At 41.8% G+C, this 20,813-nt stretch overlaps 1 protein-coding gene across 3 annotated transcripts in view; it reads left to right on the top strand.

Annotated features, from left to right (window-relative positions):
• Positions 1–20,813, top strand: part of CD244 (CD244 molecule) — a 35,433-nt gene that overhangs the window by 7,228 nt on the left and 7,392 nt on the right. The window contains exons 2-6 of one of the 3 annotated variants that reach the window (XM_050758235.1): positions 14,305–14,622; positions 14,720–14,995; positions 17,104–17,214; positions 17,636–17,703; positions 19,872–19,937. In XM_050758235.1, coding sequence (XP_050614192.1) covers positions 14,305–14,622; positions 14,720–14,995; positions 17,104–17,214; positions 17,636–17,703; positions 19,872–19,937 — 839 coding nt within the window. The remainder of the gene's footprint in view (positions 1–14,304; positions 14,623–14,719; positions 14,996–17,103; positions 17,215–17,635; positions 17,704–19,871; positions 19,938–20,813) is intronic. The other 2 variants (XM_050758242.1, XM_050758240.1) reach the window with 2 other exon arrangements.

The following is a 20,813-nucleotide window of genomic DNA, read 5'->3' as shown; positions in this document are numbered from 1 at the left end:
TGGCAGGTCATACTTTGCTTTTATCAAAGTACATCTTAGTTTAATGGTCAGAACAGTGCAGTGAGAGGTAGTCATTACTCCTTTTCTGTTTTTTTTAATCGAGGTATAACTCACAGCTGTCTGCACAAAGTTTAAATCAACAACCTCATGAACTTTTATATGCTTAAGTACATATTCACACTACCCACATCAAGATGTAACACATTTCTAGCACCCAGTTGTTCCTTTTTGCTCCTTCAAGTTGATAACCGCCCTCCCGCAAGGGTAACCACATTCTAACCTCCCTCACCATAGATTAGTTTTTCCTGATTTTAAACTTTACATCAATGAAATAATTCACTATGTACTCTTTGGAGTCTGGCTTCCTTAATACTCATCATTGTGGTGAGATCCATCCACATTATTGCCAGGAAAATAGCTTTTCTTTTTCGTTGCTGTGTAATATTCCATAAGACTATAACATGATTTATTTGCTCATCCAATTGTGATAGACATTTGGATTTTTTCTCATTTTGAATTATTTGACTGAAGCCATTATTAACACTCTTGTACATATTTTTAGTGGATATAAACATCAGATTTTCTTTTTTTTTTTTTTTTTTTGAGACAGAGTTTCACTCTTGTTGCCTAGGCTGGGGTTCTATGGTGTGATCTTGGCTCACTGCAACCTCCACCTCTCAGATTTAAGTGATTCTTTTGCCTCAGCCTCCCAAGTAGCTGGGATTACAGGTGTGCACTGCCATGCCCAGCTAATTTTTTTTTTTTTTGAGATGGGGTTTCACCATGTTGGCCAGGCTGGCCTCCAACTTCTGGCCTCAAGCGATCCACCCGCCTCGGCCTCTCAAAGTGCTGGGATTACAGGCTTGAGCTGCTTCGCCCAACCTTCAGACCTTTAAATGTTAGCTATTTTGGTGGGAATGCGTAATCTCATTGTTCTCTGGTAACTAATGATGTTGGGCACCCTTTTGCATGCTTATTGGATATTGGATATTCTCTTTCGTAAAATGCCTGCCCAAGTCTGTTGCTTTTTTTGTGGTTATTGTCATCAGTGTATTATTGATTTGCAGTCTATTATTGATTATTGTCATCAGTCTATTATGGATGGAATTCTTTATATATTCTGGATATGAGCCCTTTTTCAGATCTATGTGTTGCAAACATTTTCTCCCAGTCTGTGGCTTGCTTTTTCACTCTCTCAATGTTGTCTTTCACCAAACAGAAGTTCTAAGTTTTAGTGAAGTCCAATTTATCAATATTCTTTCATGGTTAGTGATTTTTTTTTTTTTTTTGTCCTGTTAAAGAAACATTTGTTGGCTGGCTGCAGTGGCTCATGCCTGTAATCTCAGTGCTTTGAGAGACCAAGGTGGGTGGATCACTTGAGCCCAGGAGTTCAAGACAAGCCTTGGCAACATGGTGAAACCCCATCTCTACCAAAAATGCAAAAATTAGCCAGTCTTGTAATCTGGTCTCAAAATAAACACAAAAATAGATTAAAATGTAAAAATAAAAAAGGAAATATTTGTCTATCTCATGATGTAGAAGATATTCTCTTGTGCTTTTTTCTAGAAGCTTTATAGGTTTAGCTTTCATATTTAAATTTATGATTTATTTAAAATTAATTTTTGTATATGATATGAGGGAGATATCAAGGTTTTTTTTTCTTATAGGTATCAATTGGACCCAGCACCATTTGTTGAAAACATCAAATATGTGTTGGTTTGTGTGATATTGTGAAATATATATTTGTTTTTCAACCTCCTTTCCTGACATACAACTCCTAAAACTTTTAGAAATTCCGAAGTGATGTGTTTTTGTAGGCTAATGAAGTGACTGATGGCTGGCAGCCTGTAGGTAGCTTCGGGATAGGGGCCGGTCACCAGAAAGACCAAGGCAGGTTTGGAATAGTGGACTCTGAGCCCATCCCCAACCTCTAGGAAAAAGAGAGGGACTGAAGGTTAAGCTGATCACTGATGGCCAGTGGTCAATCATTCCCACTTATTGAGGCCCCCATAAAAACCCAAAGAATGAGGTTCAGAGAGCTAAACATGTGGAGGTTCCTGGAGGGTGGCACACCCTGGGAGGGCACAGAAACTTTGTATCCCTTCCCCTACACCATGCCCTATGCATCTCTTCATATGTACCCTTTGTAATAATCCGGTAAATGTAAGTGTTTCCCTGAGTTCTGTGAGCCATCTAACAAATTAATTGAACCCAAGGAGGGAGTAATGGGAAACCCAATTTATAACCAGTTGGTCAGAAGCGTGGGTAAAACAATTCTGGAGCTTGCAATTGGCATCTGGTAGATATCTACAGGTAGATAGTGTCAGAACTGAACTGAGTTAGAGGACATCCAGTTGGTGTCCACTGAAGAACTGATTGCTTGCTTGGTGCGTGGGAAAACTCCCCACACATTGGTCACTTCTGTGTTGATTGTTGTGGTGTGAAACCAGAGGAAAAACAGTTAGTGTCTTTTCCCACATACAGGGTCTATTTCTAGACTATTATATTCCATCAACTACTTTTCAATCCTTGCAATACTGAATGCTATCTTAATTTCTGAAGTTTTACAATACATGTCGATATTAGGTAATGAAAACCTAGCTTTGTTCTTCTTCAAGATTGCTTTGGCTATTCTATGTCTTTTACATTTTCACATAAGTTTTAGAATCAACTTGTTAATTTCTATAAAAATAATCTGCAATAATTTTTATTGGAATTCTATTGAATCCATACATTAATTTAGGAAGAATTGACATCTTAGCAATATTAAGTCTTACCATAAAAACCATGCTATATTCTTCCGCTTATTTAGCTCTTTAATTTTTTCTCAGAAATCTTTTGTTGCAATAGGTGTATAGGTCTTAAATATTGCTTGTTGAAATTATTTCTATATATTTTAATTTTTTTGTGCTGCTGTAATTAGTATTGTTTTCAAAATTTCATTTTCTATCTGTTTGTACTAACATATAGAAATAAAAATGATTTTTCTATATTGACCTTATACCTAGCAATTTTGCCAAACTGACTTCTACACTCAAATAGTTTTTCATATATTCCTCTGGGTTTCCTATATACACAGGTATATAGTTTGTGAATAATGACAGTTTCACATATTCATTTTTTTCTTTTTTTCTTTTTTTTTTTTTTTTGAGACAGAGTTTTGCTCTTGTTGCCCAGGCTGGAGTGCAGTGGTGCCATCTTGGCTCACTGCAATCTCTGCTTCCCAGATTCAAGCAATTCTCCTGCATCAGCCTCCTGAGTAGCTGGGATTTCAGGTGCCTGCCACCCACCCACCTAATTTTTGTGTTTTTAGTAGAGGCGGAGTTTCACTAAGTTGGCCAGACTGGTCTCGAACTCCTGACCTCAGGTGAGCCTCCCAAAGTGCTGGGATTACAGGCGTCAACCACTACACCCAGCCTCACATATACATTTCTAATTTTTATTCCCTTTGGCCATTTTCCTTGTTTTGTTGAACTAGCCATGACCTCCAGTACAATGTCGATTAAAAGAGGTAATTATGGAATCCTTTTTTTTGTTCCTGAGTTTGCAGGGACGTGGATGAAGCTGGAAACCATCATTCTCAGCAAACTAACACAGGAACAGAAAACCAAACACCATGTGTTCCCACTCAAAGTGGGAGTTGAACAATGAGAACACATAGGCACAGGGAGGGGAATATCACACACCAGGTCCTGTTAGTGGGTGAGGACCAAGGGGAGAGAGAGCATTAGGACAAATACCTAATGCACGTGGGGCTTAAAACCTAGATGACGGGTTGATAGGTGCAGCAAACCACCATGGCACCTGTATACCTATGTAACAAACCTGCACGTTTTGCACATGTATCCCAGAACTTAAGTAAAATAAAAAAAAAAAGAGATGGGTACAAATGTGAATGTTTGTTGTTTTGAACAAACCTCTCCAACCACATTTTTCCTCTGCTCCCACATCAAAATAACAACAATCATCAACATAGAAGACTTCCGTGACCAAATGCAGGGAGGTGGATTTCTCCTCACAACAAACTGAATAATGGATTCTACAGTGGACACCAGCTGGGTGTTCTCCAATTCAGTTCACACACTAACTGGAGACAGTGTTGGACCACAGAGTTTGGGGGCTCAGTCCCCAACACCGCCCCTCCACCACACCAGTTGTAAGTCTGGGCCTCCAGAACTTCTGACCAACCAGCTTCCACTTGAGGTTCCCATAACCCACTCCTTTGGGTTCAATTAATTTGCTGGTGTGGCTCACATAAACCAGGGAAACATTTATGTTTGCTGATTTATTATAAGAGATATTACAAAGAATACAGATGAAGAGATGACATAGGGCAAGGTATGGGGGAAGGGACATGGAGCTTCCATGCCTTCCCTGGGCACACCGCCTGCCAGGAATCTCCACGTGTTCAGCTATCTGGAGGCTCTCCAAGCCCAGTCCTCTTGGGTTTTTATGGAGACTTCATTTCATAGGCATGACTGACAACCTTGTAGAAATGTGACTGGACAAAAAGGGTATGATTTCATATTAATAGGCTGAGTGGAGAAACTCAGCAAGGCCTGTCTGTTCAGATTCTTCTTGGTCTCTCTGTGCAGCATTTCTTTCTCTAGAATCTGAGGCAGGAACTTCTCTGGAATGAGGGTCTTTTGATTCATATCAGATTAAAGTTGTCTACACTCAGCAATGGTGATCTTCTTGCTGGCCTTGCCATTCCTGGACCCAAAGGGCTCCATGGTGTCTACAATATTCGTGCCCCCTTTCAATTTGCCAAATACCACACTCTTGCCATCCATCCATTCAGTCTCTGCAATGTAGATGAAAAACTGGGAACTCTTTGTGTTGGGTCCAGTATTTGTCATGTAGAAGATGCCAAGACCTGTATGCTTCAGGATGAAGTTCTCATCATCAAATTTCATCCCATAGATGAACTTGCCACCAGTGCCATTATGGTGTGTGATGTCAACATCCTGGCACATAAATTCTACAATAATCCTGTGAGAGCAGGAGCTCTTATAATCACATCATTTCTCTCCAGCGCTCAGAACACAAACATTTTCTTTTCTTTTTTTTTTTTTTTTGAGACGGAGTCTCGCTCTGTCGCCCAGGCTGGAGTACAGTGGCCGGATCTCAGCTCACTGCAAGCTCCGCCTCCCGGGTTCCCGCCATTCTCCTGCCTCAGCCTCCGGAATAGCTGGGACTACAGGCGCCCGCCACCTCGCCCGGCTAGTTTTTTGTATTTTTTAGTAGAGACGGGGTTTCACCCTGTTAGCCAGGATGGTCTTGATCTCCTGACCTCGTGATCCACCCGTCTCGGCCTCCCAAAGTGCTGGGATTACAGGCTTGAGCCACCGCGCCCGGCCAGAACACAAACATTTTCTGCTACCTTTGGAATTTTTTCTGCAAACAGCTCCAAGGAGACAGTCCAAGGGTTCATAGTCAACGGCTATATTAACGAACACGGTGGGGTTAACTATGGCTGATAGCAAGAGACTCTAGGTGGTGTTGGCACCTCCAAAGCACCAGATATATACATTTTAACACTTTTATTTAATGAACTTACTTTTGACTTTGCTAATTTTCTCTATTGTACATTTGCTTTTTATTTTATTGAGGTTAGCTCTTATCTTTATTTTCTCCTTTCTCCTTTCCTTGGGTTATCATCATCATCATCATTATTTGAATTACTATTTCTTTTTCTTTTTGGTCTCTTGAGATTGAATCTTGCATTATTGACTTGCAAACATTCTTTTTTTTCTAACATACAAATTTAAAGCTATAAATTTCCCTCTAAACAGTGCTTTAGCGATATTGCACATTTGATACTCATTATCACTTAGCTCTAAATTTTTCTCCAAATTTCATTTCATTTATTCTTTGACTCATGGGTTTTTAGAAATATGTAGCTTATGTTTTAAACATTCAGAGATTTTCCACTTATTTTTGTTATTGATTTTTTATTTAATTCTACTCATAATTCATATGATTTCAATACTTTGAACTTTGTTGACACTTGTTTTAATACATAGCACATGATAATACTTTGGTAACTTTGTTCTCATTGGTTTCAAAGAACATCTTTATTTCTGCCTTCATTTCGTTATGTACCCAGTAGTCATTCAGGAGCAGGTTGTTCAGTTTCCATGTAGTTGAGCAGTTTTGATTGAGTTTGAAAAAGGGGAAATCCTCCCTAAGTCATTTTATGAGGCCGACATCATCCTGATACCAAAGTCTGGCAGAAACACAAGAAAAAAAGAGAATTTTAGACCAATATCCCTGATGAACATCAATGCAAAAATCCTCAATAAAATACTGGCAAACCGAATCCAGCAGCACATCAAAAAGCTTATCCACCATGATCAAGTGGGCTTCATCCCTGGGATGCAAAGCTGGTTCAACATACGCAAATCAATAAGCATAATCCAGCATATAAACAGAACCAAAGACAAAAAACCACATGATTATCTCAACAGATGCAGAAAAGACCTTTGACAAAATTCAACAGCCTTTCATGCTAAAAACTCTCAATAAATTTGGTATTGATGGAACGTATCTCAAAATAATAAGAGCTATTTATGTCAAACCCACAGCCAATATCATACTGAATGGGGCAAAAACTGGAAACATTCCCTTTGAAAACTGGCACAAGACAGGGATGCACTCCTCTCATCACTCCTATTCAACATAGTGTTGGAAGTTCTGGCCAGGGCAATCAGGCAAGAGAAAGAAATAAAGGGTATTCAATTAGGAAGAGAGGAAGTCAAATTGTCCCTCTTTACAGATGACATGATTGTATATTTAGAAAACCCCATCATCTCAGCCCCAAATCTCCTTAAGCTGATAAGCAACTTCAGCAAAGTCTCAGGATACAACATCAATCTGCAAAAATCACAAGCATTCCTATACACCAATAACAGACAAACAGAGAGCCAAATCATGAGTGAACTCCCATTCACAATTGCTTCAAAGAGAATAAAATAACTAGGAGTCCAACTTACAAGGGATGTGAAGGACCTCTTCAAGGAGAACTATAAGCCACTGCTCAATGAAATAAAAGAGGACACAAACAAATGGAAGAACATTCCATGCTCATGGATAGGAAGAATCAATATCGTGAAAATGGCCATACTGCCCAAGGTAATTTATAGATTCCATGCCATCCCCATCAAGCTACCTAAGTCAAAAGAACAAAGCTGGAGGCATCATGCTACCTGACTTCAAACTATACTACAAGGCTACAGTACTCAAAACAGCATGGTACTGGTACCAAAACAGAGATATAGAGCAATGGAACAGAACAGAGCCCTCAGAAATAATACCACACATCTACAACCATCTGATCTTTGAGAAACCTGACAAAAACAAGAAATAAGGAAAGGATTCCCTGTTCAATAAATGGTGCTGGGAAAACTGGCTAGCAATAAGTAGAAAGCTGAAACTGGATCCCTTCCTTACTCCTTATACAAAAATTAATTCAATATGGATTAGAGACTTAAATTTTAGACCTAAAACCATAAAAACCCTAGAAGAAAGCCTAGGCAATACCATTCAGGACATAGGCATGGGCAAGGACTTCATGTCTGAAACACCAAAAGCAATGACAACAAAAGCCAAAATTGACAAATGGGATCTAATTAAACTAAAGAGCTTCTGCACAGCAAAAGAAACTACCAACAGAGTGAAGACGCAACCTACAGAATGGGAGAAAACTTTTGCAATATACTCATCTGACAAAGGGCTAATTGCCAGAACCTACAAAGAACTCAAACAAATTTACAAGAGAAAAAATAACGCCATCAAAAAGTGGGCAAAGGATATGAACAGACACTTCTCAAAAGAAAACATTTATGCAGCCAACAGACACATAAAAAATGCTCATCATCACTGGTCATCAGAGAAATGCAAATCAAAACCACAATGAGATACCATCTCACACCAGTTAGAATGGCAATCATTAAAAAGTCAGGAAACAACAGGTGCAGGAGAGGATGTGGAGAAATAGGAACACTTTTACACTGTTGGTGGGACTGTAAACTAGTTCAACCACTGTGGAAAACAGTGTGGCGATTCCTCAAGGATCTAGAACTAGAAATACCATTTGACCCAGCCATCCCATTACTGGGTATATATCCAGAGGATTATAAATCATGCTGCTATAAAGACACATGCACATGTATGTTTATTGCCGCACTATTCACAATAGCAAAGACTTGGAATCAACCCAAAAGTCCATCAATGACAGACTAGATTTAGAAAATGTGGCACATATACACCATGGAATACTATGCAGTCATAAAAAAGGATGAGTTCATGTCCTTTGTAGGGACATGGATGATGCTGGAAACCATCATTCTCAACAAACTATTGCAAGAACAGAAAACCAAACATGGCATGTTCTCACTCATAGGTGGGAATTGAACAATGAGAACACTTGGACACAGGAAGGGGAACATCACACACCGGGGCCTGTTGTGGGGTGGGGGGAGTGGGGAGGGATAGCATTAGGAGATATACCTAATGTAAATGACGAGTTAATGGGTACAGCACACCAACATGGCACAGGTATACATATGTAATAAACCTGCACGTTGTGCACATGTACCCTAGAACATAAAGTATAATAATAAAATAAAATAAAATTACAAAAATACTTTGGTAAATATTGCATGTGCACTTGAAAAGAATGTGTATTCTGCAATTGTTAGGATAATTGTTTTATATATAATTAATATATATTGGTTTAATGATCTTCAAATTCTTATAGCCTTATTGTTTTTTTGTTTTCTTCTTATATCAGTTAGAGAGACAATGTAATAAAACTCTGCAACTATGATTGTGGATTTACGTCTCCTTTTAGTTCTTTCAAATATTATTTTATTTATTTTAAACTTGTTATATGCATGGAAACTGAAGATGATTGTTTACTCCTACTTAATTGGTCCTTTTCTAATGATGACATTTCCTTCTATTTCTGTATATTTTATATACATCTTATGTCTTTTTTATCCCTCATTTTCTCCATTACTGCCTTCTTTTGTATTTAATTGATATTTTGTGCTGCATCATTTTGATTCCCTTCTTATTTCTTTTTCTGTACATTTTGTTATTTTCTCAATGGTTACTACAGGTATTACAATGAATAGCTTCAACAATATCTTTTGAATTAATACCAATTTCTTATCAATAGTATAAAAAACTCCTATACAGCTCTATCTCCCAACTTTTATTGTCACAAATTACATCTATTTCTATTGCTCTTCACTTCTTGTGCCCGAGTTTCCATTTTCTTTATATGTAAAGAACATTCTTTGGTATTTCCTTTACTGCAAGCCTTTTTGTGACAAATTCTTTCAGTTTTTTATTTTTTCTAAAAATGTCTTTATTTCAGCTTCATTTAAAAAGATTATGATTTTTTGAGACAGAGTCTCACTCTTTTGCCCAGGCAGGAGGGGAGTGGCACAAGTCTTGGCCTTGACTTCCCGGGTTCAAGTGATTCTCATGCCTCAGCCTCCTGAGTAGCTAGGATTACAGGTGCGTGCCACCACGCCCAGCTAAGTTTTGCATTTTTAGTCAAGATGAGGTTTTGCCATGTTGGCCAGCCTGGTCTCGAACTCCTGACCTCAAGTGATTCACCTGCTTCAACCTCCCAAAGCGCTGGGATTACAGGCATGAGCCACTGTGTCTGCCTTCGTCTTTGAAGTACTTCTTCACCGGTATAAAATTCTAGATAGGCAGTTATTTTCTTTCAGCACTTTAAATATATCATTCCTTGGAAAACCAAACAACGTATGTTCTCACTGATATGTGGGAGTTAAGCTATGAGGATGCAAAGGCATAAGAATGATACAATGGACTTCGGTGACTTGGGGGGAAAAGTGGGAGGCGGTGAGGGATAAAAGGCTATAAGTAGAGTGCAGTGTATACTGCTCGGGTGATGGGTGCACCAAATCTCAGAAATCACTACTAAAGAACTTTCTCTTGTAACCAGACACCACCTGTACCCCAATAACCTATGGAAAAATAAAAAAAAAGATACCATTCCATCATCTTCTGCTTTTTATTATTTTTGCTGAAATGTCAGCTAAGTTGTTTATTTTGTAAAGGGAATTTAGTTTTCCCCCACTCTGGCTATTTTACGATTTTTCTATTTATCTTTGGTTTCCATGTTTTTTTTTTTTTTTGATGTTTTGAGAAGTTGTCTTTTGTTCATTGGTTTGTTTTTTTTTTTCTTCTTCTTTTTTTTTTGAGACAGAGTTTCACTCTTGTCGCCCAGGTTGGAGTGCAATGGCACGATCTCGGGTCACTGAAACCTCCACTCCTGGATTCAAGTGATTCTCCTGCCTCAGCCTCCCAAGTAGCTGGGATTACAGGCGTGCACCACCATGCCTGGCTAATTTTTGCATTTTTAGCAGAGATGGAGTTTTGTCATATTGGCCAGGCTGGTCTCAAATTCCTGACCTCAGGTGATCCATCTGCCTGGGCCTCCCAAAGTGCTGGGATTACAGGCGTGAGCCATCGCGCCCAGCTTGTTGGTTTGTTTTGATCTTGCTTGGGGTTTGTAACACATTTTACAAGTCTATCTTGATGGCTTTTGTCAGTTTTGGGAAATTGTTATCTGTTATCTCTTTTGCTCAGTTCCTCTTTCCTCTCCCGTCTCCTTGCTTTCCAATTACACTTAGTTTAGGGGTTTTGTTTTGCTATATCTCAAATATCTCTTACACTCCTTCTTGTGTATTTTTATCCTTTTGTTTTTCTTTACTTCACTCTGGATATTTTATAACAGTTTTCTAATTCTCTTTTCAATGGCATCTAAATGACTTTTTAAACCCTTCAATTGAGTTTGTTTTACAGTTATTTTACATTTTATTTCTGTAATTTTCATTTAATTCTTTAAAAATCCAATTTCAGGTAACTATTGCTGCATAATGACCCACTCCAAAATCCAGTAGTTTGAAACAACTACCTATTTAGTTAGTGATTCTGCTAGTTGGCAATTTGGGCTGGGCTTAGCTAGGTGGTTCTTTCGGTTCCCTCTTGCAGCAGTCATGCATGTGTGGTCAGCTGCCAGACCACAGATGGCTGATTCATTTATTTATTTTTTATTGTTTTTTGAGATTAAGTCTTGCTCTGTCACGTTGACTAGAGTGCAGTGGCATGATATCTTGGCTCACTGAAACCTCCATCTCCTGGGTTCAAGAGGTTCTCGTGCCTCAGGCTTCCAAGTAGCTGGAGTTACAAGCGTGTGCCACCACGCCTGGCTAATTTTTGTATTGTTAGTAGAGACAAGGTTTTACCATGTTGGCCAGGGTGGTCTCAAACTCCCAACCTCGAGTGATCTGCCCTTCTTGGTCTCCCAAAGTGCTGGAATTATGGGCATGAGCCACCGCACCAGGCCAGGGGTGGCTGATTTAGAATGGCCTTAGCTGTATTGGTTTATCTCTGTATCATGTGATCTCTTATTCTCCAGCAGGCTATTTTAGGCTTGTTCACATGTCAGCCAGATGAGGTTCCAAGAGAACAAGTAGAAATGTGCAATGCCTTTTCAGATCTAGGCTTAGAACTGGCAGACATAATTTTTGCTGCGTTTCATCATGAAGACCAGCCCAGTTCCAAGAGACAGGGAAATGAACCCCATTTCTTGATGATGGAAGGAGTTGCAAAGTCACATTGCAAGGACATGGTTATTTTTGCATTCGATCATGCTAGTTCTCTGCTGAAATTCTTAAACTTACGTCTTATTTCCTTGAACATATTAGACATGATTACTTTAAAGTTTATGACTGACAACTCTATTATGTAGATGCCCTGTTGGTTGGTTTCTATTGTCTCTATTCTTGTTTTGGTTTTTGGACATGTTTCCTTTTCTTATACTTCATTTCATTTCGGATATTGTGCACGAAAAATTCTAGAAATAATTTAATGCTCTGGTTGATGTTATTTTCCTCTAGTCATAACTTATATTTGCTTCTAGTGGGCAGCTAGCTTAGGGCTACTAGAGATTCCAGATCATTAGTTCAATCCAGGGTTGTGATGATTCAAAACTGAGCTTCAGTTCCTGCGAGGGCTGTTCATTTCTCGTTCACTCTTACTCTTAGTGTATAGCCCTCTGTGGTACCAACCTCAACACCGATGGATTTTAGGTATACCCACTTTCTAACAGGAGGGGCCTGAACTCCATGTTCTCTTAGTTCCTTGAGTTTTATTGTGAGCTCTGCTCAGCTTCTCAGCCTTTTAGCTGCCATTTATGGAATCAGAAGATGCCTCCAGGGAACAACCGTCAGAAATGTTGGTCTCACCTCTCTGAGTTTCCTTCTTCCAGATCTTGGCCCCGTAATTTTTCACTGCTTTGTAAACTCTCTGATAACTTTAACAATGTGCTTTTACATGTTGTTCCTTTTTTTTCGAGTTATTTTTAGTGGGAGGATTTGTTAGCAAGTCTTAACCTGGATTTTCATTACATAATTAGAATTCCTCAGATGATTCTTTATATCAACCGTTAAGGAGATGCTGTAGAATGAAAGTGTTCCATTTCCAGATCACAAACTCTCTGGAGTCAGGAATCACGTCTTATACGTGAAGAGGCCCTGCCTCTTCAGGGGCTGGATTAGAGTGGGACTCAGTAAGGACTGAATGATTGATGAGGACAGTTTATGTCCTTCTTGTAAGTTTAGTAATGATTTTTTCCATTCACCTTTGTTCTCAGGGTCTTTGTGCAATATCTGGTAGGTTGACCTGTTCTCATAAATAGTGCTAGGACTGTGGGAGACAGAGACACAGAGATGCACAGCACAGTCTCTACTTTGGAGAAGCTTTTGGTTTGCTAATGGGCAGAGCCAGTACAAGTCATATAAATATAAATGGGAACCTATGTGTTTTAGTCTTAGGAACATCAAGATCAAAGAAACATATTTCATCAAACAAATAGTATTACAAGTCCTTTAATTATTTACTTAGTCTCTTGAGAAAATGCCAGGGTGAAGCTGTGGCTTGGAGAGAGTGCATTCATAGTGCACTGGACATCTAAAAACCCCTCTCTCTCCATTGCTTACTTCTTAATAGCGTCCATTTTAACAGAGCCACTTGTAAAACTCTCTCCATCTCCTATTCTCTCCTCCAAACCCTCCCTGACCCACTCCAACTCACCCAGAGAGACTTTTTAATTTACTGTACCTACTGGGCCATGCCACATAGCTTCGTTGCTAAAACTGGCTGTAGAAACTTCCAGTTTTGTACACTGCTTGCACTGAATTGCTCCAGGTTGTCACACCCCCATATTCATTAGGTCTCATCTGGATTCATTGACAGGGAAGTGCTGGGATCTACCTGGGAAGTGTAGTTTTATTTTAAAAATTGTTTTCTAGGGAGAAATTTTTGTGGAGATTTTCTGATCACTGAAAAACTGGCAAACATCAATGAGTAATGACCAAAATCCAATGTGCCAAGTGCCACGAGAGAGGATTATGTATTCAGCTCTCTGAGAGGACAGTTGAGGGGTCATGAGTCCAGCTTGGAGGGTCATTCTTCCTGGGCCTGACCCTTCAGAATTTCTGACAGTCACTACTTTCCATTAGTAGTTGCCTCAGCACTGCTTGGAGGGAGTCACATTAGATGTGGTGTTTATAACATCATGGTTAAGAATTTATCCTCTGAAGTCAAACTGCTGTCTTTAGAAAGAGTAAACAAATAAGCTGGGTGCAGTGGCATGCACCTGTAGTCCCAGCTACGAGGGAAGTTGAGGTGGGGGGATCACCTCAAGCCTAGGAGTTCAAGGCTGCAGTGGGCTGTGATTGTGCCACTGCACTTCAGCCTGGGTGACAGAGTGAGACCCTGTCTCTGACAAACAAAACAAAAGAAAACAAAAACAACACCAAACTGACTAGGTTTCAGGCTCATCATTCTCACTGTGTAACTTAAGCCAGTTACTTAAGCTCTTTCTAACTCAGTTTCCTCACCTATAAAATGGGGATAAGGGTCATTGTTAAGTTAAATAGTTAAAATGTATAAAACATTTGTACATTTTCACCATTTTATTCCTTTTAACTTAAACGGTTAAAATGTATAAAGTGCGAAACCTGCCTGTCACATAGTAAGTACTCAAGATTTTAGCTATTGGTCTATGGGATCCTTCAGACTAGGGACAAAGAGCTTGGGGACAAGGGGAGGCAGATGGGGGGATACACTTTAAGGTGCTCCTAGGCTCTGGGCTCCTCATACCCATCCCCAACCTATTGGCTTAAGGGAAATCACATCCAGCTGCCCACATTGCTCACTCTTCCCGCTACTTTCAGCTTGGGTTCTCTTTCCTAGGATGCCAGGGATCAGCTGACCATGTGTTTAGCATCTTGGGAATGCCCCTTCAGTTACAACCAAACAGCATACAGACAAAGATTTACAATGTTCAGTGGAAGATGTGGCTGCCCTCACAAAATACATTTCGTCAGATATTGCAGTGGGAGAATGGCTCTTCGCCTTCCAATACCTTCAACAATAGATTCAGTTTTATAATCAAGAACTCGACTCTTCTCATCAAGGCAGCTCAGCAGCAGGACAGTGGCCTCTACTGCCTGGAGGTCACCAATACGATGGGACAAGTTCAGAGAGCCATGTTCCAGGTTTTTGTATTTGGTAAGTCTCCAGGACTGCTCATACTGCCCTCTCTGATTCCTGTAGGCCTCTAATTTCTGTATTTCCATGCCTTTCTGATCAGCATCTCTGCTTCCAGATAAAGTTGAGAAACCCCGCCTACAGGGGCAGGGCAAGATCCTGGACAGAGGGAGGTGCCAAGTGGCTCTGTCCTGCTTGGTCTCCAGGGATGACGATGTGACCTATGCTTGGTACAGAGGCAGCAAGCTGATCCAGACAGCAGGGAACCTCACCTACCTGGAGGAGGAGGTTGACATTAATGGCACGCACACATATACCTGCAACGTCAGCAATCCTGTTAGCTGGGAAAGCCACACCCTGAATCTCACTCAGGACTGTCAGAATGCCCATCACGGTGAGTGGAACACACTGGGCTATAACAAGGGCTGAAGGTTTGGACCCACAACCAGGCTCATGTGTAAGACAGACGTGGTATGAGATAAAATCCCTTGGCTTCCTCTCCCAGTGCCTTGTAGCCCTTCCCAGGGGAGTCCTGGCCTCCAAGCACATAGTTCCTGTAAAGCTATCCTACTCTGGAAAAAAAGTTATCCCTGTTTCCTTCTGGGAGATGCAAGCTTTTCTTCTGCAGAGGGAGGGCACAGTTTTTTGGTGAGTGACAGTCCTGAAATGGCTCCTGAACATTATTTTCTTCCTGAGAGAGGCTGATGGAGAACTGTTCTCTCCTCTTGAGTGATAACTTTCTCCAGGCCACATAGTTTAAGAGGTAACTATACTGTGCAGCAGTAGCCTGGAGCGGGAGCATGAGAATGATCCCAGGGATACCTAGATGAGTTCTTGGGTTGTTGCTTACGCTCATCCTACGAGTTACCTGAGTTCACTTTCCACAACTTTTTATTATATAAACAGAGACTTCATATGCCAGCAGCATGGGCACTATAGGAAAAAAAAAATACAGTTCTCATTAATAAGGAACTTACAGCCAAGTAAGGGCAACTAAAATAAGTACTTTTGCACAAAAAATAAACAAGACTGAGGCAGGCTGGGAGCAGTGGCTCATGCCTGTAATCCCAGCACTTTGGGAGGCCGAGGAGGGTGGATCACAAGGTCAGGAGTTTGAGACCAGCCTGGCCAACATGGTGAAACCCTGTCTTTATTAAAACTACCAAAAATTAGCTGGGCATGTGGCTGGCACCTGTAATCCCAGCTACTCCGGAGGCTGAGGCAGCAGAATCCCTTGAACCCAGGAGGCGGAGGTTGCAGTGAGCCGAGATCGCGCCACTGAACTGGGACACCAGCTTCATCATTCAGAAGCTCTGTGATCTCTTAGAGGTCAGGTGTGGTGACTCACACCTGTAATCCTAGCACTTTGGGAGGCTGAGGCAGGTGGATCACTTGAGTCCAGGTGTTTGAGACCAGCCTGGACAACATGGTGTAATCCCATCCCTAATAAATAAATTAAAAAAAAAACAAAAAAAGCTCTGTGATCTCTGGCAGATTCATTAACCTCTCTGAGTCTCAATTTTTCCCCCCTTGGGTAAAATGGGGATGATAATAAGTACCTCGGAACCCTTAATTCCTTTCCCTTCCTCTCATTGGCTGGATTATGTATCAGGCTACATGTTTGACACAAATGTTTTAAGTAGAAGCTCAAATGAGGAAGAACCATGAAGGCAGGAATAGTGGAAAAGAGAGATGGAAAACTTGCCTGGACAATGAGTATTTTTTGAGTTAAAAACAAATGAAGGGATAAATGTAACATTTGTTGTGCTAGAGGCTTTACATGTCCCTCAGTATCCATGGGGAATTAGTTCCAGGACCCATGCCATAACCACAGATGCCAAAATCCACGAATATTTAAGTCCTTGGTATAAACAGGTGCAGTATTTGCATATAACCTATGCACATCCTTCTGTATACCTTACTTAAATAATCTCAGATTAATTATAATGTCTGATACAATGTAAGTGCTATTTAAATTGTTGTTATACTGTATTGTTTAGGGAATAATGACAAAGAAAGAAGTGTCTACATATTCAATATGGATGCAATTTTTTTCCTCTGAATATTCTGGATCCACAATTCATTAAATCTACAGTTGTGGAACTCAAAACTTTGGAGGGCCAACTGTATTAGATCATGTAATTAACCCCCATAGGTAGATAACGTTATCCCCTTTCACAGGTGAGAAAATCTGAGAGGCTCTGAGGTATCTTCCAAAAAGAAGATGACTTGAGAGGCCCAGAGAGGTTAAATAAATAGTGCAGAGCTCACAGAGTTAGAATTTGAGCCAGGCCTGTCTGCTATTAATATCCATGCTCTTGGCATCACTCAGAGGAGGTTACCCAAATGAGCAAAGAGAAAACCTTGATGGTGAGTTCACAGAGTGTGATCAACCACACCACAGAAAAGAGTGGGTTTTGAGGCAGCCCCTGCAGTAGGCAGATGGGAAGGAAGAAGAGAGTGAGCTGGCAGCTCAGACCTCATGCCTTCTGTATTCCTCAGAATTCAGATTTTGGCCGTTTTTGGTGATCATCGTGATTCTAAGCACACTGTTCCTTGGCACCCTTGTCTGCTTCTGTGTGTGGAGGAGAAAGAGGAAGGGGAAGCAATCAGGTGAGTGGAAGGTCCTTGGGGTGATGCTTCTGCCTGAGGCCTCGGATCCTGTGACTTGGTCCTGCCTCCAGTGGGATGTGTCTGGGAGCACAGCATCTCCTTTTCCTCAGCGAGCTTTGGTATATGCATATGCGTGGTGGCAGGGGGCATGCAGGCCGCCAGGCTTTCTCTCCTCGTTCATGCTTTCTGATCCCCAATGTGCAGATTTCCCTGCAGACAGCTGGTTTGGGAGGAAGCATGAGAGGGGCAGTTTGGTCGCTGCCTCTGTGCTCTTTGGGGTTCCTGGGAAGAGCACTAACCTGCCTCCTTTCTAGAACCTTCTTTAAGGTTTGGCCATTTGGGGTGGAGGTGGGGCCTGTTAGAAGCAAAAGCCCTTCTGAAAGTTTCTGCAGTTCTGCTCTTTGTTTTCTTCCTCCCTCAGAGACCTGTCCCAAGGAATTTTTGACAATTTATGAAGAGGTCAAGGATCTGAAAACCAGGAGAAATAAAGTATGTTGTCCCAGAGGCTGGGGTCGCTCTCAATTGGCTTGGAAAATGCTCTTTCAATGATGGTTATACAGAGAAGAGGGACAAAAAGGACTGAACAACTGTCTTCTTGATGTGACCCTCAGCCCTTCCCCAACTATCTTTTCTCCACTTGCTTCCTAGTTCTGGCAATGGAGGAAAAGAGGAAACAAAAGGAGCAGAGAAGATGAAAGGGAGGCTGAAGGGGCTTCTTGGTGCAATATTGCACCTGCTGAGAAGGGATGGAGCACAACAGAAATCAATGGCAGAGGCAGAGTGCTGCTGTGGTATTTGTTGTCTGACCACAAATTCTTTTTCCCAATGAGTCAGGGCTTGCATTCATGAGTCCCTTAATGGTGACACAGGCTGGGAAGTGTGACCAGCCAAAGCATAACAGTTTTGTAGCTGGCTCAATGGGCTGCATTCACAGCCTTTTGGGAGAAGAGGCCTGAGTGTGGCTGAGGTATTAGAGTAACCAGCCTGGCACAAAGCCCACCAGCCTGAGTGGGTTCCTCCAGGAGCCTCTCGCCTGCTCTCTGTGGCAGGCAGTGGCCAACTCTGCCCGTCATCCAAGAATTAGAAGAGGAGGAAATTGCAGAGGGCCTGCAGATGCCCCTGCTGCTGTGTCCTGCTCAGGGCTAATGTGGTGACAGGCCCAGGGGAAAGCTCTAATGGGGCCTACCAAACTGCTGGCAGGAAGTTGGGGGGTGAAGTGGGGCGGAAATGTCTTCTTTCCACTGCCCCCTGGCGCTTGGCTGTGGAGACCCAGCACCACGCAGCAAGCACATGTGGTGGGGCTCTTCCGCGCTGGCCACATACGTGAGGCCCTGTGCAGCCTCGCAGAGCAGGCAAGCATCCTCTCCTGGGTCTGGTTTCAGAGGCAGTTAGGGCAGTTCCCCATGCCTGTTTTGTTTTGTTTTGGCCCCAGCGGTGGCTATGGGAATGTGAAAAATAAAGCAGTGGCTATTGGAATGTGAAAAATAAAAGGGAACTTTGTTTGTCTCACTGCTACCAGACTCTGGTGCAAATTCCTGAGTGCATGTGAATCTACCCACAGCCAATGATGCGCGGGTGCTGCTTGCTACAAATAATCTGTTTTTCCAAAAAGAAGATGACTTGAGTTTAGGAGACCACAGGGGGAGAAACAACTTAGTGCAAAGGAAACATCTTGGGGATTCAGTCCTATTAGCTTACTTCTGACTCAAGAGCTCCTCCCTGTCTGGCCTCAGCCCTCTCTGGCCTCTCCCTATTGTCTCAGGGTTCCAATTTGAAGGCCTAAATCTCAAGTTTCATGTGGTCTCACTTTGAGACCCAGCTCTAATCTTTCTAGAAACACTTCAGATGAGTCTGGACAGGAGAGAAAAGCAACAAACTCTTGCAGTATTTTAAAACACAAATGAAGTTATTGACATTGTCAGATGCCCATGACTCTTCCAGCCTCTAAGGACAGCTGACAGTTCTCTGCTCCTCTTAGCTTCTTCTTGCTTCCAGGAATTTAGCTTGCACCTTGCCTAATGAAACCTGCTGGCCTCCACTGGCTCCTATCCAACTGGCAATATGCTTTCAGTGGCCAGCAGCATGAAATACCTCCACCACCGATTTCCTAAGGGGCAAGAACAAGAAAAGGGAAGCAGGTAGCGCTGCTCCCTGCTCCCTGCTCCCTGCTTCGGCCCTTGGGTTCAGGGCTGTACCCAGCACTGTAGCTGCCCAGGGGGCTGGCTTGAGGTCACGGGCAAAGTGACACTGAAGATGATCTAGAGAGGGCTTACCTGTGTGTGGTCTTTGAAATGTTTAAACTTTCTGAATTCCAGTGCTCTGACATAAGGCTCAGATAACAGCCCTACTCAGAGCTTTGCAAGGAAGAGTTTCTAAGTCAGTAAAGGAAAGAAAGTGACAGCATTCTCTTTGGGCAGGGTTGCTGGAATCCCTCACACCTGGGTGGTTCTTTGCTCCTGATACGAATGGCTTCACCGGAACTGCTCTTCTTTCTGTCTTTCCCCATCCTGGGAGGATCAATGACTCTCCTCAGTCCTGCCACCTCCCTCCCAGGCTCCTGAAAGCCCCTCTTCTTTGTGCTGTTTTCCCCTGCTCAGTCTAAATCTGGACTGACCTAGCTGTCTGCTCACGTTACCCCATCCCTATTTCTTGTGCAGGAGCAGGAGCAGGAGCAGACTTTTCCTGGAGGGGGGAGCACCATCTACTCTATGATCCAGTCCCAGGTACCTCTCTAGTTTCTCTAGTCCATTCCATACCTATCTCTGGGGTTTCCTAGTGCCCCCCCCGAAACTCACACCCTTGAATGGCAGAATAAGACCTTAGTGCTCTTGGAATCCAGAAGATAGCTTGACTTCAGTTGCATTAACACATGATTTGAAAAGATCCATGTGATTGTGGAGCATCTTAACACAGCTGGGAAGCCTGATGTGGGCATTCCTTCTTCTTCCGCGTCTGGCAGAAGGTCTGGCCCGGATAAAGTCTATAGGAGCAGAAACCTGGTTAGGGGACTCAACTTCTGCTTTCTTGCCCTGCTGCTGCCTCTAGCACTTGGGGCTCTTGCACTTTTTATCCCTATTCCCTATTATATTCATTTTCAGGAAAGAATGAATCTGCATTGGTCTCTTTTATCTTATTATGACTTAGCAATAATGTCCATTTTCTTTTCTTTTTAAAAATTTTATTGTTTAGAAACAGGGTCTCTTTATTGATTTATTTTTTATTTTCATAGGTTTTTTGGGAACAGGTGGTATTTGGTTTCATGAGTAAGTTCTTTAGTGGTGATTTGTGAGATTTTTGGTACACCCATTATGAGACGGGATCTCATTCTGTCTACCAGGCTGAGTGCAGTGGTAGAATCATAGCTTACTGAAGAAGCCTTGAATTTCCAGCCTCAAGTGATCCTCCCACCTCAGCTTCCTCCTGGGTAGCTAGGACTACAGGTGTGCACCACTGCACCCGGCCATATTTGCTTACTAAGTCTCACATAACAGCCTCATGAAACTAGTTCTAATACTTTAGATGTGGTCTACATTCCATATCACAATGAGGAAACTGAGACTCAGGTCAACTGATAACTCAAGGCTACATAGCTAGGTAGT

The sequence above is a fragment of the Macaca thibetana genome, chromosome 1, assembly GCF_024542745.1.
Source record: "Macaca thibetana thibetana isolate TM-01 chromosome 1, ASM2454274v1, whole genome shotgun sequence".
NCBI classification, from domain to species: Eukaryota; Metazoa; Chordata; class Mammalia; order Primates; family Cercopithecidae; genus Macaca; species Macaca thibetana.
Note: the sequence above shows the minus strand (reverse complement) of the source record. Positions and strands in the feature narration are given on the sequence as shown.